The sequence below is a fragment of the Vigna radiata genome, unplaced genomic scaffold (assembly GCF_000741045.1).
Source record: "Vigna radiata var. radiata cultivar VC1973A unplaced genomic scaffold, Vradiata_ver6 scaffold_83, whole genome shotgun sequence".
NCBI lineage: Eukaryota > Viridiplantae > Streptophyta > Magnoliopsida > Fabales > Fabaceae > Vigna > Vigna radiata.
Window position 1 is genome coordinate 924,279 of NW_014543268.1, and position 21,983 is coordinate 946,261.

Here is a 21,983-nt window from a genome sequence, read left to right on the forward strand (position 1 = left end):
CTTTTAAGGAAAAAGAAGAAAATAATTTTTAAAATAAATCCAATATTTTATGTTTTAATTTTTAGTTCCTAAGCTATTCACATTAATATTAAAAGATAAATATTGGATTTATTTTAAAAATTATTTTATTTTTTTTAAAAGATTTTACTTTATAATATAGAACGTATAAAATAGTATAACAAAGCCAAACAGATGATTCCCTAATATTGAAAGTTTGTCAAATGAGAAATGAGATTGTGAACAAAGTAAACCTCAAATTTGTACTTAATAAGGATGATTAAGATAAAAAGTAATTAAAAAAGTTTATACAACAAGCTTATAACTAATATCAAACAATAGTTGTAACTGGCAAGTGACTGAGTTCCATTACAGCTTATAAAAAATGTTGACACCTCTTCATAGAAACTCAGCTCAAGAACATTTACATACAACACAAGAGATACAACGTACAGGAAAAAGGGCACAGAAGTTGCAGGAAGCCTACAACTCGACTACTCGTCTAAGCACCTTTCTGTGGCAGTGTTTCAAATGCTGAAACTGTGTTGTCAAATTTTATACGATGTATTGGAGCACCACTTTGCTTAATAGCACAAGCTGTCTTTTCTTCTAAGGGGCAACGTGCTTTAAGCATAGAGAATACATGGTTATTTAATCTCCTAGCTTTTTTCATTGCTTCCAATAAGGCTTCCCATCCCTGTTAAAAGAAAAATAAATGCTATTTAAGCAGCACACAAAGACACACATAAAGAAAACCATCGCTCCTTATGCTGCCAGGACGAGGAATTTAAATTGCACAGCCAGGTTGCAGCTTCTTCATTACGACATCCATATAAATTAAATTTGATTTGTCTTAACATGGTAAAACTGACGTTGATTTAATCTTTATCACAGTATTTCTGAGTTGAAAAAACATTATTTTCTAGAAATGAAGTACAGAAGAATAAATAATAAACATTTATATAATGTTTGCATGTAGACAATAATGAAAGCAGTGATTTTTTATTAATGGACAATGATGATGTAAACCTAGCAAGTTTTCTTTTCGATGATTTGAAGAAGTAAAATAAACCTGGACAGAAAATTGTGAGTTCTTATGTGTTTGCATAACAGATACAGCCTCCACTTCTGCGATATTGAGGATCTGATACGAAAAGTCAAAGAGCTCAAAATGCAGCTGCTGCCCAAGCAAATAAATAATAGTGCAGCCCCCCCAAGCAATTGAATCTCCCAGCCTGTCATGACTATTTGGTGACACTTGAGCAGACTCTTCCAAGTATCCCTACGTAGCTCAAGCAAAAGCACCCATTAATTATATATCTTATTTAAACAATTACACAGTAGGAAATTTATTAATATATTGAACAAGATGTTACAAAGTGGTTCAAGCTAAGTTTTAGCCATTTAACCTTTAATGTTTCTATGTTCAGGCAGTTTCCATCAACCGCGGGGCCAACTTAAGCAACCAAAACATAGAGCTAAAAGGTGTATAGAGATACAAAGGACTAGCAAGTTATTAAGCAGTGCGACAAGTAAAAGAGGAGTGTGCAAGGTTGCTCCTTACAATTTGGAGACCACTGTATATTCGGTAGAAGTCTTTGGAAATTGTAATGTCAATGAAGCCTGTTTTGGGTGCAGCACTCCATTTGCTACAATATTTATCCAACGCAGCACTAGTGAAGGCAAGTGCATACTCCAGCACACTTCCAGAATTCAAGTTAGCCTTGTACAAAAGATCTGCAATAGAAAAAAACAAGGTTTGAGCCACTAATGAAGGATCATGTATGTACTTCTATTTTAAATTCATTCTAGAAGATTTAGATAGTTAGGATCAAGACTAGATTCTTTAAGTCTGATTGATCTCATTCTCCCTTTCCCAATTTTTTCCTCGTATTTGTTCTATAATCAGGGTAGTTACGAATACTGGCCAGCTCTGCCTACATATCACTCGTAATTTTATTAATGTATAATAAAAAATGTGCTTTTCTTCTCCTAAAATTACATCGCAAAGTAAATGAACGCAAGCAAAACATGAACGTTTCTACTAGAAATATATGACAAAAGGATTTTGCTAAATAAAACCCCCAGAGTTGTTTTTAAGCAACCAAAAGTCAGAAAGTTTTATTGAAAAAGAATTTAGTATAAATACAAAGGTATAATAATGTATTTGTCAGAAAAAAAAAATTGGTTTTTGGTATAGAGGGAGAAAAAGAAATGAAGTTTAATTGATATTATTGAGATGGAATATAACGCATTCATGTGTTCATAAATCCTACAGCACTAACCCTTTTGTACACTAATCATACTCCTATCTACATAGATAAAAAAAGTCATGATAATATAAGGAAATATGCTAACTAATCCTAAGAGATAGATGAGGAAACAGGAAAACTTATCCTAGAGGATAATGTGAGATATGATAAGATGTTTTTGGCCATCCAAGTCTATCGTAACAATTTTCTCTCAATAAAATTTTATGCTGTTAGTTGCTTAAAATCAGGCATAATGCTTGATGTAGTGGGTATTATTGTGGATAAGAATTGAAAGAAAAAAGCGGTGGCAGTAAATGCAGATGCTGAACCTCTCAAAAGGCACTTAGGATTACATGCCTCTCAAAATGATTTTGATGATTCCACTTTTAGATTAGTTAAATTGTTTTTTTTTTTTTTTTTAATTTTGTTGGTGTTGAGTGGTTTTGCTTTTATGGTTTGAGTGATTAGTAATAATGTTAAATCTCACTAAATAGTAAATGTTGGGTTTGGCTCAAAAGATTTTTCATAACTGCCACTGAAGAATTGATCAATTACCATCAAAGTACAATAATTTATTATCCAAGAGTATCCACACAAAGTAATTGATTGTTTTGTGAAATAACTCGATTGATGGTTGGGTTGCAGTAATCAATTATGCGGTTAATAGGGTCAGTTACAAGTGAGAGAAATTTATTAGCAGTGCAGGAATTTATCACTCTGTGTATTTGTCATTTGTGTAGCCCCTTTGAAATTTTATAAGAAGGGGTAATTTCTGAATACTTGAGACATGGTTTTTGAACTTGGAAAAAGTACCACTATGCTGCCACAATTTTGAGCCAAATACATTCAACCATCATATTGAGATTTTAGAGGTTTCATTGGCAGATTCATGCACCAAGGGAGTAGTGTGCCACTACAACACTGTATTTTTCTCTATTTTGTGAAGTTTGAAAATGAAGCCATCCAACATATTAAGAGCGGAGTTTCTCTTGGCTGAAGGCATTTGGGTTGTGGGAGCCTGAGAACAACTAAAGTGAGATATGTTTTGGTTGTATGAACTTTGATTTTAGTGGACAATATGTAGATCACAGTGATGGTAATTGAACTAGTATAAAATTTGTTTGAGCAATATTGTTTTTTTGGACCGAGTTCAAAGTCATATATAGTCAACCTCACATAGTAAGATTATTGTTGTTGGATATCTCTTTTGACATAAAGACATTGTGTTAAGTTTTCACCATCATTTCTCGAAGATGTCCAGACAATGACAATCATGCCTATTGCATCATATGATGATACTAAACTAATTTGAGTTATACATTTTATTTCCTTCATCTGAAATACCTTATGGGCATTATATTTCCTGCAGTCAAAATCTAAGTTTCTCAACTAATTTGTTAAAATCAAGCATTAGTGCCTTTATTTATACAAGAAAGCATGCCAAGGTAACAGCAAAATAATTAAAAGCATTCCAACAGCACACCTGCAGCTTCTGCTTGTTTTGCCATAATATGGAAAGAGGAAGGCGATGGGCAACCAGGGTATGAAACCATTGCAGAAGCTGTTGATTTAAAGAGACTAACAACAGGGCTGTGTTCACCATCTTGGGAAGTCACTATTTGACCATCTCCTCCAGGAAGCAAGCCCAGCCAAGGAGCAGTTTGCATGAAATCCATAGAATCCTTTTCTCTCTATCAAGAATGCAATGTATTTATCACTATAACTCACAAATTAAAGCAGCATACATGAAAACATCAAGATTACAATTAAAGGAGTTATATGATTATTCCTCCTTATTTCCAATGTAATACTATCAATTTTGCAAAATTTATTCTTCAGCACTATGCATCCTTGTAAATTACTTCGGGAGTTAGATGATGATAGATAAATTATTATACTTTAACTGAAATTAGATCTCCTCTAGTTCAGGGGTTCAGATTCTTAAAATGCCTTTATGAGATTTCAAACTCCCTAAACACCTCTTACTTTGTCTTGTCTAAGTATAGACCAGCCTGGTTCAAGTCCAAAATATTAGGATGGGACTAGACCAGTTAACCTAGCCCACAAGCACCTAACTTGCACTCATACATTCTTAGATCCTTCCTTTCCATTTTTGTGCCTTCAAAGCTAAAGCCCAAATTTTTCTAGTTCTACCTAAATAAATTTTCCCTCTTCATCTATTTAAAGTTTATGACCAAATAAGGACTTCAAGCAAGTCATCTGCAAAACATTTCCTTTTTGTTCATTGTATTTACCAAGCTTTTCATGGCCTTCAAGTTTCAATATAGAAAGGTTCTTGACTACATGAACAATTGGCTAAAATAATTGTTTTTGTCCCATCCTCTTCTTTTTAGGTAGTGTTAGAAAAAACATAATATAAATTCTAAAATTATCTTGAAATATAAAGCAGATTTATTAAGTTTTATGTTTTTGTCGATGTAAATTCCAATATATAAATTGGAAATTAAACTGCATTACTGACCAACACAATATCTAGAAGCCCCATCCAATATAATACACTTCCAATCTCTTTTAAGCCATGAAGAACCTCAGCTTTCAGCTCCGATTTTGTCTCCCAGTTAAGATGTTCCTTAACAAGTCTCACACAACCTGTGTAGAAATAATCTAAGTCAATTTCCAGATACGATCATGTATGTATGTACTGTATTCCTTTACAGTTAATTTGTTTGAGAATTATTTGTAAAGTCCATGAAATATAACTGTGCCTATATATTTCTAGCTAAACCTTTAAGTGCCTTTGGGATTTTGAAAAATGCATTAGTCTTCCAAGGTTTCTTCCCTTAATATAAGAAAAACAAAAGAAGAGAGAAAGAATTATGCCAATGACCTCAACTCCATGACATAGAAACTGTATCCAGTATTACTATACTAAAAAGAAAAAGCAAAAATATAGGCGCTACCAACAACTAAGAACTAATAATTAATATTTATCTAAAAATATTTTTGGTTACGCACTGTGTAATTGGGCATATTTACCAAGAATTTGGAATATGGTACGTTGCATGCATATCCAAGCATATGAATTACCAATATGATTTACACTATAAAACTCACAACTATTTTGGCAATGATTTGCTTTTCACAATTTTATATTTTCAAACAATTTTCTATACATTGAATCAGTATGCCTAATTTACTGCCAAGATGTTGAAAGAAGAATACATTTTAAGCATTCGCATGTAAGTTGCAGAACAAACCCTTTTTTTCAATAAAAACAAAGTGAATGAAAAAATGTCACCATTTACCTGTCACACCTCCGTCGAAAGGAAGAAGCCCAATTGATTTTGGCAAAGATTCTTGTAATCCTGTAATCATTGGTTCAAGCAAAGTAATCTGAAAACAGCGTGCATTTTCAGTGTTAGTGAGCTACATCCAAATTTTATAATATAAATAAATATAGACAAATCCAAACTAAAAGCGTACAGTATGCATGTGTCTATAACAACAATCAGTTGCTTAAAATAGCTATATACTTGAAAAACTACAGATTGTAACATTTCATCATTCAGTCCCCCTATCCTTAGCAAAATAGTGTGCACAGTATTATGGTAAAACTTATTATACAACGCCTTGCACTATGTATTCATTGATCAAATCCTTTTTACATGATTATAAAGAGTTAGTTGATCATTTTCCGTAGGACAACTTTGCATTTTATAATCTGTTTTGATAAGCTCAAATGAGCCTTCCCCTTAGTCCTTGATTGAGGGGCTTACGTTCTAGTATGTCCAAAAGGTTCATATTGTTTAGCAGTCAAAGCCAAGGGCTATTAATATACACCTTTTCTTAACTCATTAAGACATCTTTTAAAGACAAAACCATGATGCGGTAACTGACTTCAATGATAAAATGTTAGCAGAAATGAGATTGGAACATAACCTACTATTGAAATAGGAAACAGGTGTCCTAAATATGGATACTAAATGTATATACATGAAGGATTTTTTGTAGAAAACTAAAAAACACATCATTATAGTGACAAGGTGTAAGAAGCAAAAAAGGGTGCAAAAAGGGTGCAATTATAATTATTCAGAATTTAGCAAATATAAAGAACGGTGTACCTTGTTTGATATGTGATCAAGAAGAGCTCTAATAAGCCAAGGTAATGATCGGGATCCCAGAAGTCGAACAATAGAATACATGTGCGGTATTCCAAAGAATCCACTATGCAATCGTGCAAAACTTTGATGGGCAGAATTCAAATCCTATCAGTGTGAGAGAATGAGAAACATAAATACCTAAGTCTATACATATGTGAACATAATGAAAATTGTAGAATGCGCACACAAACACAATAGTTCATCTCCCTGTCCCCCGTTATAACAACACTGAACAAGTAAAAAAAAAAAAAAAAAGATATAAGAAACAGAAAAAATATAGAAAAACAGAACAAAAGCTGAGAAAAGTGATCTAAACTCCAAGAAATTTGCATTAGATTTTTCTATACTTTCAACAGTCTCCTGGCACGTGGTCCTAAGGACTAAACCATGCTGAAATAACTTTTCAAACTTCCCAAAATGGAAAATGAGATGAAAATTTAGTCAGAGAAAGTAAATCACATTATTTTACCAATGTAAACATCTGACATAAGTGAGACTTTGAACTATTGGTATTTAAGAGGTTTATTCACAAAGTGATGATTATTTAAGCCATAAAAATATTGATACTGACTTATAATGGTTGTACCATGAAAGGCAGTCCAAGGAATGCTTACTTGAGTACCACAATAGAAGCTAGGCTTAGCAGAGGGTACAGATGGCTTTTGAACAGGAACCGTTCTTGATGACCTGATAAAACGTTGAGTAGTATTGCAGAGAATGAAATTTGGCAAAAAATCGGTTTGCAACTCTGACCAAATCTAGCACGGATAAAGAAATAGATCAAATTAAATTGAAAGCAGAGCAAGTCATGACATTATTAATTACCACTAAAACAGTGGTTTCAGCCGTAAATACGAAGGTTCAATATTAAAAGATAACAGGAAATTAATTAACAAAGTTGTGCAGAGAAGAAAGGGAGACTTCAAGTTAAAGTACATATTTAGAGCTCAAAAGACGAACCTGTGAGGCCAGCCGACTAGAAAATGATACAAGGGATATGTTCTCTTGCATCTCATTCAACATGAGACTGAAAGAGTCAATAGAAAGATCTCTAGACAGTAGTTCATGGGAATGCTTTAAGACATCCAACAACTTCTCTAATTCCTTAAATAAAGTAGTTAAAGTATTGCTTTAGTCAACGAACATTGAGAAAAGAAAAATAGTTCATAATTGTAGGCAATGGGAAGTAGCAGAGGTAAAATCACTAACCACTATGGCACAAAGATCCTGGCATTCAAATCGATCAAACAAAAACTCAATATTTTCACGGAAAGCCTTGTTAATCCGTTCAGTGATCAAACTACGCAAATTAATCATCCTTCCAAGAAGCTGTACATAGTATATTTAATCACGTGAGAGAAATTGGAATTATGACATCCAGCAGAACATATGTGTGTGTGAGAGAGAGAGGGAGACCATATAAACTGAACAAGGAATACACAATAAAAATAAAAAGAAAATTATAAATCATGTAAGAATCTATCTTAGTCTTGATTATTATTTTCTTCACTAGTTCATTAGAAAAAACCTACTTTTAAACTTAATAGTTTTTCTAGAATTGTATTTGGCCTAGCTTCTCCTTTCAAAGAGAGAAGTCCCAAAAAGTTAGACCAAAATTACGTTAGCGAATTGGCATCCAAAAGCCACTTTGGAACCTAACTAATCAATGTGGAGTTAGGTTGAATAATTAAAGCAGAAACACTCCCAGCACCTGTTTTTTCAAGATTTCAAACCAGGACTTTCTGATAAACAAACTCTGTTAACTCATGAGAAGCCTTTTCTGAACCTGACTGATAATCAGTATGAAACCAAATCCCAGGGGAAAAATAGGCTAACAACTTATTCCTGCTTATAATAGTACACAACGTTATCTATTTTGTATACGTTCTCAAGTTATAGAAAGTCACATCATTCCAAAGTCACTTGATGATAATGAGGTTTGGATCAGAAAATCGCTTATATGTATTAGAAAAAGAAGTAATAAAATAGTTAATCTTTTTTCACTTAATATAGGTCTTCAGTCAAGTGTTTCCAGATTCTGCTGGGAGGCAGGTGATCTAACACCATGCACACATACTTTTACAATCCTCCCACACATGCCCCACCTTGGGCTATTTTAATATCCCAAAATTGTTAAGCAGGCAGTATGCACCTAGCCTACACTTTAAAGCTCCAAATCAAAATTATGTAAAATAAACATGACGATAATGTAATCCATTAACCTTCACTCTAGTCATTTTAAGCAGCATATTGAGCCTTATGGGTTGCACAGCATACTTTTCTGCATTGTCTGAAGCAAAGAGGAATGAAGGATCAAGTAATTCACTGCACGATTTTGGTATCCATCGGTCCCAAAAAAGGTTAGTCCATGGAATAATGAAAATAAAATGTGCCCGAGCCAGAGAAAAATAAGCATACCTTGCTGCCCAACTTTTGTAATATGTGAAAATGATTTCACACAATTTTGTAACAAATATATCAAAACAATGATCCACCTATGAAAAAAGGTAAACAGAAAACAGTTGATTGTTGGAGAAAGTATATGACAGGAAACTTGTAAACAGAAGCAAAAATCTGATCTTACTATCTGCTACTAGTATAAACTGATGTTAACATAAGCCATGAAGCATAATATTAAAAACAACTCTTAAACATAAAACAAAGATACAAAAAATTGCAAGTATATTGAGGGTTCTGCATCCTCCCTTCCAAAAGTCCTCACTCAATTTTCTATATGCCTCCACAAGGATCCCCCTACTTATACCCCGTGTTCCCAATTCCCATGGTATTGTTACATCTCTAACAATTTAATAAATATAGGATACCTAACACCACGAGTTACTCCCATAAATTTGGTGTACTTCACCATATGTACCTAATCATCTGTATCAGATATTATACTGTTCCAGGAAATTCACCATACAATCAACTAGCATTAGCCTTCAAGTTAAAAATTTCTAATACCTCAGCCTCAATTTCATCGTATAGATAACGTTGCTTCAGCAACACCAAGGCTTGCTGAGCTGAATCATTATAGATGTCAAAAGGCATCAGAACACTCTCGAGAAGACCAGAATTTGGTGACTCAAGTACACAATCCACCAACATCCAGGGAAGAGAGCATTCGATTGGAAACTACATTAAATAACAATGGTAAATTTAGTAAAAGAAGGGGAGCTGGAACAAACAAGCATATAAAGAAAGGAATGATAAAAAAGATCACAAGTTTGGTAGAATTTGAAATTTCAAAGTTTGAAAAACAACATTGAATACCCGTTACACAGGAATGACTACTTGAAAATAGAGTAATGTTGAAGTTCAGAATAGGCTACCAGCAAGAATAAAGAAATATCAGATTCACAAAACATATAACTTTTCTTTCTTAATAAAACATGTTTCTACGAAATCTTCAGCCTTCTCGTGATTGTTATTTTAGTCTCTATCCCTATGAGTAGTCTACGTAACTAACAGAACCAGGATTTGGTGGCGAGTAGGGGATAACTAAATAAAAGTATGCAGAATTGGAGACAAGATGTTAACTTTCAAAGGTTCAGGACAAAGAAAAACCCAATATTAGAAGAAAACTTTGGAAAAACTAACAGATACAAACCATCATCCTACTATATAACAATACAAATTCAAAGTTACTAGCCTTCCATTATCTGAATTTTTTTATTCAATTACAAGTACAAATAGATGAGTGAATGCTTGAGGCAATCAATATTTTGCAAAGAGCTATGAAATTAGTACTGATCTTATCATAAATGATTGCTGTGAACTTGATAGATTTGAAACTCAAAATTTCGTGATGAGTATTACCTGAATGACTCGTGAAGACTCTAAAAAGAATTCTCTAAACCATAAGAAACCAAGATCTGTCAATGTTGCAACAGTCGCTGCAAGCATCATCACCCAAGTCAATTACACTGAAGGATGCAATAAGGTATATGCAAAGGATTCTATCAGTAAACTGTCTCAGAAGTTAGAGAGTCAAAATCTTTCAGAATTTACTACCTTCTAATGTATTTCTTCTCTAGTCCAAGAAACCAAAAACTTTTAGGATGCTTTCTAAAAATTGGTGAAAATGACCTTCAAATTGGTATACTTAAGGTACAATAATGAGCAAATAAAATCAAGTTGTGACACCTAAGTAGTACAAAAAATGAGTTTGGAAGCTTTAAAAGGACCAATCTTCACTCTTAGGTCCACATGCCAGGGTCAAAAATAATCTGAACCTGATAATTTACCAGAGAACTAAATAACACCCAAAGAGCAGAAATTAATCAGAAACTATTCTACTCAAGAAAGTAGGTATTAGTTTAATGTTGCGTTCAGCCAACATTTAAACATCCATTTACCCTCCCAATTCAATGACGTTTAGTTTTGTATTAGATTTTTTAACTTTAGAAAGAACCCAAGGATTTCCTGAAAACCAAATGATAACAAATAATCAGCTATCAGCTCCATTGCATGTACGTTTTATTTCGATTTCTAGATGTTGGACTAGTTCACCCTTTTATTCTCTCGGATAAAAACCACGAAGGGGTAGAGGATCCCCTAATAGGTTGAAAGCAGTGCATCATAAAGCCATATATGTTATCAACAGCAATACAAAACAAAATGTAATGCTTCAAACTAGCCCCCTAGTGTAAGAGAAGAGCCATAAGGCAGGAGTAGTGAGAGAAAGAGGATGTCAGTTTAGACGATATTTCATATATCAATGGAATGTGTCCAAAGGATGAGTCTTTGCAGTAACATTGATGCTCAGATAAACCAAAGACCAATTACCTGAGTAGTCTAAAATATGAAGGAAAAAACCAAGCTTGTAAAAAAATGTCTCCAGCTGTTTTAAATCATTAACTGGGATTTCTGAGCCACTATTGCCAAAGAGTCCACCTGGCCTCCTAAGGTTACCACCAGAAACCACCTCATATATTAAGAACTGCAAGCAGTGGACCTGTAGTAAAGAGAATAGCTAAGCAATAATTACATTTATCCACAGAAAGAACTTGCAAAGCAGCTTAAGTCAGGATACACAGAATCTTTGGTAACAACTATTGATTACACAACACCAATGAGACCAGAACTCAACCACATGAAAGATTGATACCACTCTCTATTTAAAATCTTAAGGTAATTGATTAATGAATCTTCATCCTTATATGGTACTTTACTTTCTCATCTTTATCCAATGTGAAACTTAGACCCACTTAAAATTCTAATAATACACAAGAAAATTTCATGCAGGACACTGGAACTTCAAAAAAGTAATCTAAGAAACAAAGAAAATAGACTTTTTCAAAATCATAACACCTAAGAATGAGTCTTCCCACATGCATACCACAAATGAATGGTCGTTTCAAAATAAAGACACACTTGAGCATCTTCATTTATTTTCCCTTCTCACAGCATTGTAAGTCCATATGCTAGTTGAACAAAAACATCTATACAGATAGCAGAGTTCAATATTAAAATTTTGATCCCCAATACATGCAGCTCTTCATGCATATTGATATAACAAACAATAAAAGTGGAGCAACGAGAATTGAAAATGATGCAGACCTGAGCGGTAGTTGGGGCAACTGCTCTTGGATAAAATATGTTTGCTTTGCTATCTTCACCTCCATGCTGTGAGGACTGTAACTCAGATTCTGATTTGTTTGTATTAGCCATCCAATCAGCTGAAAGGGTCCGCATATCTGAAAGAATCCTGAAAATCCATATTTGGTTAATTGGTACAAAAAAGCAAAAAGAATGAAGGGACAGTTGATGCAAACTTTTCAATCAGTGAACTGTTTTCCTGGAAGTTTTCTTATTCAAACGAAGGGACAACATCCAACCCAAAAACTCCATAAAGAAGTTAAATCTCATAGGATAATTCAAAAAATTATCAAATACTGCCTATAAAATTTAAAATTAAAACTCAATTTCTATCAAATAATAAAACTGAAATCATGAAACCATAAGCAAAATTTTGCAAACTGAAAATCCAGGTTTTGTTAACAGTCTAAATTCTAACCATACTCTTTGACTGCGTTCCTCACATATTTCACAAGCCTCAGGCAATGCAATTTTCAACAAAGGAAATAAAGTAAGAAATAGAAACAAACTACAGCAGCTCACTAGATCATTTTGATTAACAGATGACAACTACAAATATTTATTATTTGAAATTTAAACCTCTCCCCTGGATTTCATTACATCTTCAGAATGTGTATTTAAAATTTGAAACCACTCCCAGTACCTTTCTAATTTAGCTTGAGATCAAAGGAGATAATATCTTGTTTGAGTGAAACGCTTGAGAATAAATGCAATCAGATTTACGTACATGATAATTCAAAATCTAACAAATACATAAAAAAATTTGCAAGAGAAATCGAACTCTACTTCCTATTTACAGTTTATCAGGCTACTTTATTAAGTTGAATCATTATCATGTAATTTCCAACAGATTACAAACTAGGAGAAATCAAAATAAGCTAACAGGAGAGTAAACTAAATTTTTCTGTTGGTTAATGGACTTTGTCTAACTCAACCTCACAAAATCAGTTTGTAAGGTTAGGTTTGCACCCACTTATATATTATAAATTGACAACATGCCCAACAAACAACAAATATCACTAGAATAGACTCTAACCTAACTCTGATACCATGTTAAGAAGTGGATTTTAAGTCTATCTCAACTCCACAAAACTGACTTGTAAGGTAAGGTTTGCACCCACTTATATATTATAAATTGACCTTATCTCTATCGGATATGGAACTTCCAACAGTATTATTGAAATACTCTACAAAATGAATGTTAGTCCCAACTATATGATACGCTTTATTTTATTTATCGTGCAAGGCTATACCACAAGATGTACATAAATGCCCATGATTGGTATAAACAAAAAACAAAAAGAAATAGAACAAGCTAGTCTCTTCCATACTTTCAACAAGATGCATTTTATCTCTTCTTCCAGTCTAATTGTACAAACTTAAAATTGTATCTTGAAATCAACTATTCTCAGCTTGCAATAAGAAAATACTCCCTCTGGTCTTTTATAGGGGCATCTCTATTGTGGGGTCATACACAAAGTCATAAGCTTAAGAACTGGGTCTTATAAGAGCTCCGTTGGAGTATACTAACATAACATAAAATTTAAGATCTCATAAGAATAAAAACATATTGTTCTGTTTTGAAAATATAAACTTTTGCCAACAAACAAAGAAAACATTAGTTTGTGTGGTTCTTATAAGACTCTCTGTTAGGTTTCTTGGTTACAAGAAACCCAATCTTTCCTCAGTTCTGATGACAGAACACATAACACACTCACAGTGAAAACCTTGTATTATTATATGGGAAAGAAAGAAAACTGTCAACCACATCCAAGGGAACCAGTCCCTTCTCACAGGTACAGACCTATCCACACTGAGATACAAAAACCGTGTCTGCCCCCAGACACCAACCCTCCTTAAAAAGCCAACCCTCCCAAGGAACCACAACTGCCCAACCGTTTTCCCCCAAACCCCTCTAACAACTATATTTTGTTATTGTCTTCCCTTCCTTCTAACGTCCATATTCATATCCTATCACTCTCGCATTGCAGTAAAAGTTAAAAAAGGTCTTCAAAGTTATGTCGTACAGTGAAAACTGCCAAAATTAAATTAAGACCTCACAACATAATTTTTACTATCGCGATAGCCTAATAGTGATGCAAGATATTTTTCACCCAAGCCAAGGAAATCATTTATTTTTTCTAATTTTAATGCAATTTTAAGTGAGTTACCTATTACATTTATTTCAGTTTTCTTATTGCAATCTACATTTATGTGTCATTATATTATCTCTTCCATATTAATTAAAGAAAAGTGTTGCACGCTATAACCTACTTATTCATTCTTCATATCAATCAAAAGAAATGTTGTATGCTTATTTGTATTCTCTCTCACTAATTATAACTACCTTTTCTTTCTCAAAGTGAATAAAAGGGTTCTGCACCTTTTCTTTTTCAAAATCTTGTTCTTGAAGCCTTTTTTTGTTCACTAAACATTTTTTTAACAAAAAATAAACTTCCCTCCATAATAGCATTTGAACTTCTCACCTATAAATTTAGATTCAGGTCATATGTGATCGATCATAGATTTTGTAACTGGAAATAGATAACAATGGAAACTTTTCTAAATGTGCATATAAATTTACACTAAAAATTTATTTAATGTTTAAACAATTTTCAATGCATAATAATTATTCACTTTTATAAAATCAAAATGGAAACAAAGGTGTAACTGGAAAAGAAGATGACATCTTGAAATGTAAAAACATGACAGATAAAAAGGAACATTTTGTTGTTAAAAAGCAAACATTTAAAAAGGAACAAACAGAACATTGCTATGTCGTTGATTATGATCCAGAAGAATTATTTTTCATGATACAGAATTATGATCCAGAACAATTCCACGAGAACACCAAGACCAAGGAACATATCAGATATGAAATCAAAAAACTAACAATGTTATACCATGTAATGTGAAATTAGAATACTACCTAGAGAGGTCCTTCTTCTTTCTGAAGGTAGTCCGCAACATAATAGCTAATGTGTTTTGGACAAAATCCTGGACTTCAGCATGTATTGTTTCCCACAAAGCATCAGCAACCAAAGTATCACACCTCTGCATCATAGATCCAACACTCTTTATGTAGCTCACAAGTTCAACCAATGCTTTCCTTTCTTCAGCACTGTAATTATATCTTACTACCTACAAGAAACACAACTCTTATGTTAACTTCTATTTTTTTAGTAGAAATTGTTCCTACCACACCCAATAATCTCACATTACTTAGAAGTCGAGGTCTAAGGTAGTCTAAATACTCCTTCCTCTTTCCACCCTCTGAGACATATTTTAAGGACAAAATCGTGACAGAATTCTATGTTCCAAAACGGACAATATCTCGAATGTGAGGTGACTAATCCAAACGATGTCACTGGGATGACCAATCATTCCCCTTACACCTCAACTGGAGACTTGTGTTTCTATCCCATTCAATAGTTCAAAACCGTGATGGAACAGATGCTCCAAAGTAGACAATACCTCAGATGAAGAATGATTGACCTAACAATATCACCCGACAGACTTATTCAAGATAGATTTTTATTAGAAGTGCAAGGTGCCAACTTTGACATAATCAAAATGCACAATTAATACAAAATTCACCTTGTGTGTAATTAACACAATTAGCTAAATAACTGAAAATAAATGCCTAACTGATGCAATACTTTATAAATGGTTAAGTTCTATGTGGCTTATGTAAAAATTTATGGCTAATTCAAAATTTAAGCATTTTAATATGCTTGAAGTAACAAGGAGTATCAACACTACTGAAAGCACAATATTATCATATTTTAGAATTGCTCTAAATTAATTGTTTCATAACAAATAAAAATCAAGGAAAGATTGGCTTAGAGTGAAAATGGTTAATTTTGATGTGTCCAATGGAAAAACTAAATCAATTTGAGTAATATTTAAGATGGATATGGCTACATGCGGTATCAACACCACTGCACATACAACTTGTAATAGTGATGTAGAATTGCTATTTTGTGTAAATAGTCAATTACATTATACAAATAAAAAAGTGATAGTAATATTTGCCATAGTCCCAGTACCAGATTAGAACATAAATCAGCCATCACAACAAAGGAGAAAAAGAATGATAAGGAAATACAAGTTTCAATTACTGCAACATTATAATACTACTTACCTTTTCATAGTCAGAAAATGATTCGGATGGATCTTTGCATGGTCGAGAAAATTTCCATGCACATTGTTCCCATATGCGTGCAGTCCATTTGCTTAATAGCTGAAAACCTTCAACAATCATATCATACATGTTCCCCTTGACTTCCTTGCTCCATTCAATATCAGAACCATCAGTTGACTTCAACAATAACAGCTGTAAAAATAGAGACAAACAACTAAGTAGCAGGTATTACACGCCAAGAAACAGTCCAAAGAAACAAAACAAATAAGATTTCAGGAAGGGCATTCAATATGCAGCCAAAGCAGAGCAGAGGGCAACACCTGGTTCATTGCAGAAGCAAATCGAATTACAAAATCATCATGCTCAGCACGGATGGCTCCAATATGATTTATGATCAAATAATGTCTCTGATATGTGTATCATGTCAAGTTTACATTCTAAAGGAATTCCTCAGTAATATTTTTAATAGAAGCTCCTCTAGTAATCTTAACTACAAACTAATATAAGTTCTAAAATGCATCAGAGGCTGCAATAAAATGTATTCATTAAACCTACAGTTTTCCATGTCATCCAACAATGAATACACAACTTTGCAGGAAAAAATCAACGTAAACACCATTTTTTTTATGAAGCTATAACCACTCCAGTTTTCAACTAACGTATTGTTCAATTCCAGCTGATAAAAAATATAAAAAATCTGTCAACAATAAAAAGAAGAACTATATAGACCACCCTCCTGGCATTCTTTAACTAAATTGAACAGAAAACATGCAATTTGTTACCCTAATGTATATATCATGATAACAAATCATCAATGTGCAGCTAGACTGGTACTAAAAAGTAGCATCAGTACATGAATGACACTCAAGAAATTAAAATTTAGTTCAATAATAACAAATTATTATAAATTTATCAGTAACAACATAAAATAATTTGTAGGATATTCTTGTGCCTCACGAGGTGGAAGCTCGTGTGGCGCCGGAAGTGTGAGAAGGCGAGTTTGGGAAGAAAACTTAGGAAAGTATGTTGATAATTCCTTTAATATTGCAGCAGGAGACAAATGCAGATCTGGAAAGGCAGGAATGACTGCCTCATTCTGTAAAAAAGGATAAAATGATACACAAATTTAAACTTATTGGCAACAGAGAAAGAATTCAGTGCATTAAACGCAGAATTTTTCAGGTAATCAGATAATAGTGTTATTTTCTTAACCAGTACATTTATCAATAAGCATATAAACAACGTACCTTAAATATATTGATCAGTCTGTTGATTTTCACCCTCTTGTACAGAGACTCGCTATCTTTCTCTGATGATGTCACTAGGACAACAAGAACAGGCAAAACACGCAAAAGAATGTGGCGCTCTGGAAAGAGAAGGGCAAAGTCCAATTCTAAAGACTCTACAACAAAGACTATAAGAACTTGAAGAATGTCTTCTACACTATCTCATGTCAAGGATTTTAACAAGAAACAAAAAAAAAAAATTTCAGGGTATTTAAACAGTGTTACAAGCATAAAATTATTGGTGTGATATATTGATCAGTTCTCTGCACTTCTTTGTGATAGTATTAACAATTTTAGATTAAAAACACCTCTTGTCAACTAGATTTCCTTTGATTTGCTTTAAACTGCAAACATAGATAACTAATCAAAAGAAGGATTTGAGGTAGCCTAGCCACCAGTTATTCTCTTGACTTTATTTCTCAACCCAAGTATTGACCAAATCTACCTTTTTCTTTTTTATGAAAGTATAACTAGGTTAAGGATAAAATCCTCCCATATCTACATATTCTCATCATCACTAAAAGTTCAGGACAAACTAGCACTCGTTTTATTGTTTTAATAGACCACCTTATTTGTCAATTGAATCAGTTTCCAGGTACATCCTGAACACAAATGACTTTTTTCAAAAAAAAAAAAAAATCTAAACAAAAAAAAAACATTTACATGTTATACAAAAAGTGTAGGTATTGTGGTTTTGCAAAGAATCTCATGGAACAAAGAATTGTGAAGAAAATATATAGGATACTTGTTCACTCGGAACATCTCCACATGCAAATTCAACAAAATAGCCCATCTTGTGCTCAAGAAAATCTGCACATTCAATTAAAAAAGGATCAATCACCGGCCATCTTTAGTTTGGCATATTCCAAAGTACAATATGAACATGGACAATTTTGGAAAAGAATCTTTCATACCAATCAATAAATAACAAATTTCCAGTACTCAATACATAACAAATTTCATAAACTAAGAAATTTCATATATTATGCACCTGCAAATCATCTAATTCCTCCCGCATTGAATCACTGTCTTGCCACTGACCACTGACTTGTGTAAAAGTCCTGACAATTTGAAGGAAAAAAAAAACAGTATGAATGACTGAAATTCATCAAGTAACTTTTCAAAGAAGGAAATCCTAAATCAGGTGAGTAGATGATTGCATAATAATATTTTTAAGCCTGTACTTATTAACTTAGACAAAAATGAAAATCATAATTTCGACATTCTTACATTACAGCTTGTTTGTTCAGATGACTTACAGGTTGTACAGAAGATGAAAATGAAAGAGAAATTAACTTCCCTTGTTCATTCTTTTATGAAATGAAGGGGAAAAGTGAATTTTTTTGAGAGGCCTACATGGAAATAAGCTCCTCCCAATTTAAGCATGAAACTATTTCCTTGAAGAATCGTCTCCCACATCTGCTGTTCTATTATTTTTATTTTAATTTCTTAAAAATTAAATAATTTTTTATTACTTAGAAATAATAAATAGATTTATATTAAGAATAAGAATAGAATAAAAAATAATTAATATAAAAATATATTTACTATAATTTGTTTATTTTTGCTCTTCTATTTATCCAAACAAGTGAAAAGTACAAAGAAATGTGTCGAACAGATCAACTCTGCAAAAGTTATATTGAAGATTTTGGAAACCAAATACTATTAAAAAACTGATTAAACCTCTGGTCATTATTATACAAACAAATTGACATGCACCAAAAGCACCGACAACAAAAAAATAAAACCTCCACGAAGAAATGGAAATAAGATACAATATACACAAACTGAAACAGTGAACCTGGAAGAAAAGTTCAAGACCCTCAACCTAAAGATAAAGGGAGATAGGCATAAATAAAATACATACCTTTTATACCATGTAAAGTCATTTGGTATGCTTGCCTTAGCATTTTTAAGGTGATCAAGTTGCACCAAAACATCAAGCAACTTCAACATAGACCTAAACATACGAACAAAGCTATTAAAAAATCCAAAACAACAACAATAACAAGAATTAACAACAAAAGCATAATAGTTATAACACACCACAAGTGAGATATTGTAGGGCCATTAATGCGTCGTTCAGGCCTAGAAAAACGTTGCATGTCAGCAGCTAACTGCATAAAAGTGACATTTACATATTGACTTAACGTCTTAAGTCTGGATCAGCTAAGCTTCTAATAAAATAACAAAGGGTCTTATCATATGTTAAGAACATCCCATACCTTTGAAGAAGCTGATGCTTGCCATCGCTGAATTTCACGCAGACGACTCATTTCCAAATCCAAAACTTGATATGTCTCCAAGTACAAGTCAGCTTGACTTTGCTTCATAGAATCAGGTAGCTGCTCCATTGTGGCAAAATGCATAAATTACATAAAACAATATAGGCATACGGAAATATTAAAACGGATCTCCAGTGTAGTCAATTTAATATTTCCAACTATCAACAAAGCAAAAGAAAATGGCAGCACATAAGATATCATGTTGCATTAGATAAAACTATCAGTTAGACAAAGCCCAGTCTACTTGAATTCATTCTTTACCCCCAAAATGCTAAGTTTTAAAAAAAGCAACATAATATATATATATATAGTAAGTCTGAATTACTGCCGGTGAACTTTAAATATAATTAGTTAAAGCCCAAAGCTTAAATCTATCTGTTCCGACAAATTTCTTTATTTATCTAAAAGAAATGTATTTTGTACGCATTGATGAACTCCTAAACTACCAGTAGCTTTGGAGAAATTTTACCTGAGGAAGTGCTTTGACGCAACTGCGATAAGTGTAAAGCACTGATGCCATCTCCTTTCCCTCTTGGCTAAGGACATTCTGCATTTTATATCAGAAAAAACAGTTAAAATTTATAATCAGGAAAAAAAAAAATGAACTAGAGGTAAAGGGTGGATTAAACAACAAGAATAGCTCAAGAGCTGCATACCAGCTGATTGAGAGCTTTTGTGTCCTCTGATAGAGATAGTCGGTAAGCAGAGACATCGCTGTACTCTACAAAAAAAGAGGGTGGTAAATGGCAATTACTAATAAATCTATGCATCTTAGAAGCTATTAAGTACAGTCATCATAGCGTGAAAGCATAACAGATCCAAAGAAAAAAAAAATGGAATCAGAAAAACAACTACCTATTGGACTTTCTGTTGCACCTCTCTCAGTTGAAACCCAGACTCCAGGTCCCTGCACCTCTGGTTGCTCATCCTACATAATTCACAACAAAAAAAAAAAAAAAAAAGAGAAAAAAAAAAAAAAAAAGGAGTACATGAAAATGACTCTCGTACATAGAAATAAAAAGCTCAAGTTCCTGCAATGCGTTTCTAGCATTCGCAGATCAGAAGTTTGTTTCAGTTATTTTCTGCTTAATAAACATTTCGGAAAGAGAAAATAAAGAAGTCACACACTGTCTACAACAATCTCACACAACTTCAAAGAAACCAAAATGCAACAACAAATTAAGCAAGTGATGGAGTGAATCAGACAAACAATAGCAAAAGTACAAAAAGACAAAAAAGAATCGCTAAGCGCATTTCAATGTTCGTAACAAAAGAAAGTGAGAAAAATGTGGCGGAAATTGGATTGAAATATAGAAAGGAATTGAGGTACGAGAACTGTAGGTGAAGAGAGTACCTCGAGAGAGAATGTTGATAGAGCAGCAATGGCTTCCTCTACTGGTACAGCCATCGTCAATTGCTTAGTCAATTCAAGGAGAAAACAAGAGCTTGAAGCATAGAAGAAGAACAGAGGAAAGATGAACCACTACAATTCTTCCCTTTCTTTCTCTCTCTCTCTCTCCCCACTACTCGGTAGGTACATTAACATAAGTCTTCATTTGCAAGTCTGAGCAGGTATCACTTTTGTATGGACTAAAATGCCCCCCTTCTGTGCGGTATTTCTCCTTCTATGTTAAAATAGACTTTCAAAATTAAAAGTAGCAATTGTGCCTTTTATTTTACTTATATTTATTTAGTTTTATTTATGTTAAAACACAATGACAAATAAATAAATTTAATCATATATTTTACAGTTATTTATTTATTTTTATTAAAATCGATATTTCTCAAAAAATATAATTTTTATCTTTCAGAAGACTTTTTTAAATTTTGAATCATTATAATTCTTATGATACTTTTAATATCATTTTTATAATATGTTATTATTGAATAATTTTTTATTCTAAATAATTATTTAAATTTAAAAATATTTATTCTAAATTTATAAAATAATTAAATTTAGATTAAGAGATCATTTAAAAGATAAAAATGAAAATATGATTATTTTAATTTAATAAAACAATTACTTAAAGGATAAATTTAAAAAAACAAGTGTGAAAAAAAAAACGAATCCTGTTTAGATGTATGTATAAATTACAAATGAAAATAAAATTTATTAAAATATAAAAATAAATGAATGCTTATTTAGAAAGGGAAGATATATGAGTTTAAATATTTATTTTAACATTAAATAAGATGTAAATGTTATATATATAATATCAACTATATTAATATGATGTTTTGTTTAAATTTTTATAATACTTATTTTAAAATATAGATTAATATACATTTATTTTTTA

General features: G+C 32.6%; 1 protein-coding gene across 1 annotated transcript; it reads right to left on the reverse strand.

Annotated features, from left to right (window-relative positions):
• Nucleotides 1-242: 242 nt before the first annotated feature.
• On the reverse strand, nucleotides 243-21,237 carry LOC106754122 (protein PIR). Its single transcript, XM_014636095.2, has 30 exons — nucleotides 21,041-21,237; nucleotides 20,542-20,614; nucleotides 20,343-20,407; nucleotides 20,156-20,233; nucleotides 19,627-19,746; nucleotides 19,448-19,518; nucleotides 19,269-19,361; nucleotides 18,393-18,462; nucleotides 18,147-18,211; nucleotides 17,363-17,558; nucleotides 17,060-17,211; nucleotides 16,436-16,529; nucleotides 16,116-16,307; nucleotides 14,901-15,112; nucleotides 11,933-12,080; nucleotides 11,159-11,327; nucleotides 10,190-10,266; nucleotides 9,335-9,505; nucleotides 8,789-8,865; nucleotides 8,593-8,695; nucleotides 7,580-7,699; nucleotides 7,331-7,474; nucleotides 6,985-7,128; nucleotides 6,332-6,475; nucleotides 5,516-5,603; nucleotides 4,732-4,859; nucleotides 3,733-3,940; nucleotides 1,562-1,734; nucleotides 1,070-1,279; nucleotides 243-694 (listed from the first exon to the last, which is right to left on the reverse strand). The coding sequence occupies exons 1-30, from the start codon at nucleotides 21,092-21,094 to the stop codon at nucleotides 500-502; spliced, it is 3,834 nt and encodes a 1,277-aa protein (XP_014491581.1). The 5' UTR covers nucleotides 21,095-21,237; the 3' UTR covers nucleotides 243-499.
• Nucleotides 21,238-21,983: the final 746 nt, after the last annotated feature.

Coding starts and splice junctions, on each gene's coding strand:
- LOC106754122 (XM_014636095.2), bottom strand. CDS start 21,094: ATGGCTGTACCAGTAGAGGAAGCCATTGCTGCTCTATCAACATTCTCT. Junction 19,519..19,626: donor AAGCATCAGCTTCTTCAAAG/GTATGGGATGTT, acceptor ACTTTTATGCAG/TTAGCTGCTGACATGCAACG. Junction 7,700..8,592: donor TTAAAATGACTAGAGTGAAG/GTTAATGGATTA, acceptor TACTATGTACAG/CTTCTTGGAAGGATGATTAA.